The sequence below is a fragment of the Sander vitreus genome, unplaced genomic scaffold (genome assembly GCF_031162955.1).
Source record: "Sander vitreus isolate 19-12246 unplaced genomic scaffold, sanVit1 ctg232_1, whole genome shotgun sequence".
NCBI classification, from domain to species: domain Eukaryota; kingdom Metazoa; phylum Chordata; class Actinopteri; order Perciformes; family Percidae; genus Sander; species Sander vitreus.
Genome location: NW_027595411.1, coordinates 57,501 through 62,500, shown reverse-complemented (window position 1 = coordinate 62,500; position 5,000 = coordinate 57,501). Strand labels below are relative to the sequence as shown.

General features: G+C 33.3%; 1 protein-coding gene across 1 annotated transcript in view; it reads right to left on the bottom strand.

The window, feature by feature from the left end:
• The window catches only part of agrp (agouti related neuropeptide), a 6,630-nt gene that overhangs the window by 1,252 nt on the left and 378 nt on the right, over positions 1-5,000 (bottom strand). Inside the window, exon 2 of the mRNA XM_078244403.1 lies at positions 2,638-2,735. Coding sequence (XP_078100529.1) covers positions 2,638-2,735 — 98 coding nt within the window. The remainder of the gene's footprint in view (positions 1-2,637; positions 2,736-5,000) is intronic.

Here is a 5,000-nt window from a genome sequence, read left to right as displayed (position 1 = left end):
TACGTGTAGGCGGCTGTCTGAGTTGTCGTGTTCATGTGATCATGTGATCATGTTGTTAGGCTCTATGGCTACTGTCCCAATAAACATGTTCACATTTCACAAACAAATGTTACACACCCATTTTACCCAGGATGCATCACTTGGTAACGTGTCCCAGCATTCATTTGGGATCATCTCATCACTAAATTTACTTCTGAGAAGTTTTTAGGCAAGAAATCAACTGTAGATTTTAAAAATGCTAATATATCTAACATCTGCTAACATGCTAATATATGCTAGCATGCTAACATATGCAACATGCTTATACGCTCGATGCTAACAGGCTAACATCTGATAGCATGCTAACATGGTAACATATCTAACATCTGCTTACATGCTTACCCATGCTACATATGCTAACATTTGCTAATATGCTAACACATGCTAATCAATGCTAACATGCTAACACATGCCAACAAAGGCCAACATGGTAACACATGCTTACACATGCTAACACATGCTAACAAAGACTAACATGCTAACATGATAAACTGGGGTGTTTACTTGGCCCAGCATATTTCCTTGGATTAGGATGGCACCAAGATCCTGGTTGCAGCTGTCACTGTGGTCCTGCTGCACTCCCTGCTACACCCTGCTACGCTCTGCTGTGCCCTGCTGAACCCTGCTGCATCCTGCTGCATCCTGCTACGTTCTGCTATGTCCTGCTGCGTCCTGCTACTTCCTGCTACGTCCTGCTGCGTCCTGCTATGTTCTGCTACGTTCTGCTACGTCCTGCTACGTCCTGCTGCGTCCTGCAATGCTCTGCTGTGCCACGCTAAGTCCTGTAATGCCCTACAGTGCCCTGCTATGACCTGAACTACTACAACTACCATTTGTAGTCACTGTTCCATTATCTTTATTGTGACTGCCACTGTTCAGCACCTCCTGTGCATCCCCAACCAGCACAGTCAGACACCCCCTACCAAGAGCCTGGGTCTGTCCCAGGTTTCTTCCTAAAAGGGAGTTTTTCCTCACAACTGTCACACTAAATGCTTGCTCTTGGGGGAATTACTAGAATTGTTGGGTCTTTGTAAATGATAGAGCGTGGTCTAGACTACTCTATCTGTAAAGTGTCTCGAGATAACTCTTGTTATGATTTGATACTATGAATAAAATTGAATTGAATTGAATTAACACATGCTAAAAAAGGCTAACATGCTAACACATGCTAACACATGCTAACACATGCTAACACATGCTAACAAAGGCTAACATGCTAACACATGGTAACCAATGTTAACACATGCTAACCAATGCTAGAACCAATACAGACCAATGATGCTGACTCAGTAATATATATAATATATATAATAGATATAATAGATTATAATAGATATAATAGATAGATATAATAGATATAATAGATATAATAGATTATAATAGATATAATAGATTATAATAGATATAATAGATATACTAGATAGATTATAATAGAGATAATAGAGATAATAGATATAATAGATATAATAGATATAATAGATTATAATAGATATAATAGATATAATAGATATAATAGATTATAATAGATATAATATACATAATACAGATAATAGAGATAATAGACATAATAGATATAATAGATTATAATACATATAATAGATATAATAGAGATAATAGATATAATAGATATAATAGATATAATAGATAATAGAGATAATAGAGATAATAGATATAATAGAGATAATATACATAATAGAGATAATAGATATAATAGAGATAATATACATAATAGAGATAATAGATATAATAGAGATAATATACATAATAGAGATAATAGCTATAATAGATATAATATACATAATAGAGATAATAGATATAATAGCGATAATATACATAATAGAGATAATAGATATTATAGATATAATAGAGATAATAGAGATAATAGAGATAATATACATATTAGAGATAATAGATATAATAGATATAATAGCGATAATATACATAATAGAGATAATAGATATAATAGATATAATAAAGATAATATACATAATAGCTATAATAGATATAATAGAGATAATAGAGATAATAGATATAATAGCGATAATATACATAATAGAGATAATAGATATAATAGAGATAATATACATAATAGAGATAATAGATATAATAGATATAATAGAGATAATAGAGATAATAGATATAATATACATAATAGAGATAATAGATATAATAGAGATAATAGATATAATAGAGATAATAGAGATAATAGAGATAATAGATATAATAGATATAATAGATTATAATAGATATAATAGAGATAATGATATAATAGATATAATAGAGATAATAGATATAATAGATATAATAGATATAATAGAGATAATAGAGATAATAGCGATAATAGATATAATAGAGATAATAGAGATAATAGATATAATAGAGTGTACCCTAACCCTAATAGAGTGTATTGAACACTTTACTCCTCCTTAGACCAACCAGCTAGCGCCTGTCCGGGCGACCGGTGGCGGACACGTAAACGCTCTGTATCTTAGAATAACACATGCTAACACATGCTAACATTTGCTAACATCTGCTTACATCCGCTAACATGCTAACACATGCTAACATGCTAACAGTTAGAGAATAAGCCCCACCGACCTCGTCGTAGGAGGCTGCATCCATCAGGAAGCGATCCTCCGCAGAGTCGACAGGAAGGAGGGCGGAGTCACGCAGTGGGTCGGGGGCGTGGCTTCTCTCTGCAGGAAACAGAAACAAACACACCTGCTGTTAGCTGTCGGTTAGCGTGGTTGGTGACCCCTAACGGTGCACATCCATGTGACTGTGCGTCGCTTCTGTCGTGCCACGCTCCACTCTATTGCTATCGGTGATGTCAAGCGACTTCAACGTGCATGCAAAGCATCCTGGGAAGGCTGATGCCCGTCTTTATGCAAATGAATCCGTTGAACGTGATGCGACTATCCAGCAGAAGTAGACGAAAATCTTTCAAACTGACCTTTGTTGATCTGAAATGAAGACAGATTCAGCAACTGCACGGCCTATTTCTCTCTTCAGATGTTTTCAGAAACACGTTACGGTGAACTATTTTAGGACAATATGAGATCGTATTCTGAACAAGACGCCATGCCAGTCTGTTGAAATTCTCGAGCAGCCAGACCCACGTCAGGCGTTCGTCCAATCAGCTGCCGGTCAGGGGCGTGGAGCATCAACCATGGATGAATGCCGTCACGACACCACGCTTCAGTCGTGTCAGACAAATGGATCAGTACCGTCAGCATCGCTGGTGAGCACCGAGATAGAAACATTAACAGATATGTGAGACACTGGAAGTCCATCAGCAGTGATGTATATATATACGATATGAAGACATCTGAAGGTGGTTCTATGTTATATACTATACAATATATATATTTGGGATCTCGACTATAAACTATTAAAATCTGGAGCCCGGGACACATCTGCATGTATCGAGAAAAGAGACAAAAATGTTGGAACAAACCTTCAACAACGGTGAACAAATTGTCCAAACAAAACAGACAAAAAAATAATAATAAAAAAAATAAAACCTAAAACAAAGAGACAAAAAAACACAAAAAAATAAAATAAAACCTAAAACAAAGAGACAAAAAAACACAAAGAAATAAAATAAAACCTAAAACAAAGAGACAAAAAAACAGACAAAAAAATAAAATAAAACCTAAAACAAAGAGACAAAAAAACACAAAAAATAAAATAAAACCTAAAAAAAAGAGACAAAAAAATTGAATAAAACCTCAAGTGACAAAAACGTTGAAAAATTGTCTGAAAGAAGCTTCAAAAACATCCAGAATGTGACCAGGATGGGTTATTATAGGATGTGTTATTATAGGATGTGTTATTATAGGATGGGTTATTATAGGATGGGTTATTATAGGATGTATTATTATAGGATGGGTTATTATAGGATGTATTATTGTTGGATGGGTTATTATAGGATGTGTTATTATAGGATGTGTTATTATAGGATGTATTATTGTTGGATGGGTTATTATAGGATGTGTTATTATAGGATGTGTTATTATAGGATGTGTTATTATAGGATGGGTTATTATAGGATGTGTTATGATAGGATAGATTATTATAGGATGGATTATTATAGGATGGATTATTATAGGATGTGTTATTATAGGATGGGTTATTATAGGATGTATTATTGTTGGATGGGTTATTATAGGATGTGTTATTATAGGATGGGTTATTATAGGATGTATTATTGTTGGATGGGTTATTATAGGATGTGTTATTATAGGATAGATTATTATAGGATGGATTATTATAGGATGGATTATTATAGGATGGGTTATTATAGGATGGGTTATTATAGGATGTATTATTGTTGGAAGGGTTATTATAGGATGTGTTATTATAGGATGTATTATTGTTGGATGGGTTATTATAGGATGTGTTATTATAGGATGGGTTATTATAGGATGGGTTATTATAGGATGGATTATTATAGGATGTATTATTGTTGGATGGGTTATTATAGGATGGGTTATTATAGGATGTATTATTGTTGGATGGGTTATTATAGGATGTGTTATTATAGGATGGGTTATTATAGGATGGGTTATTATAGGATAGATTATTATAGGATGGATTATTATAAAATGGATTATTATAGGATGGATTATTATTGGATAGGTTATTATAGGATGGATTATTATTGGATGGGTTATTATAGGATGGATTATTATTTGGATGGATTATTATAGGATGGATTATTATTGGATGGATTATTATAGGATTTATTATTGTTGGATGGATTATTATTGGATGGATTATTATAGGATTTATTATTGTTGGATGGATTATTATTGGATGGATTATTAAAGGATGGGTTATTATAGGATGGATTATTATAGGATGGGTTATTGTAGGATGGATTATTATAGGATGGATTATTATTGGATGGTTTATTATTGGATGGTTTATTATTGGATGGTTTATTATTGGATGTATTT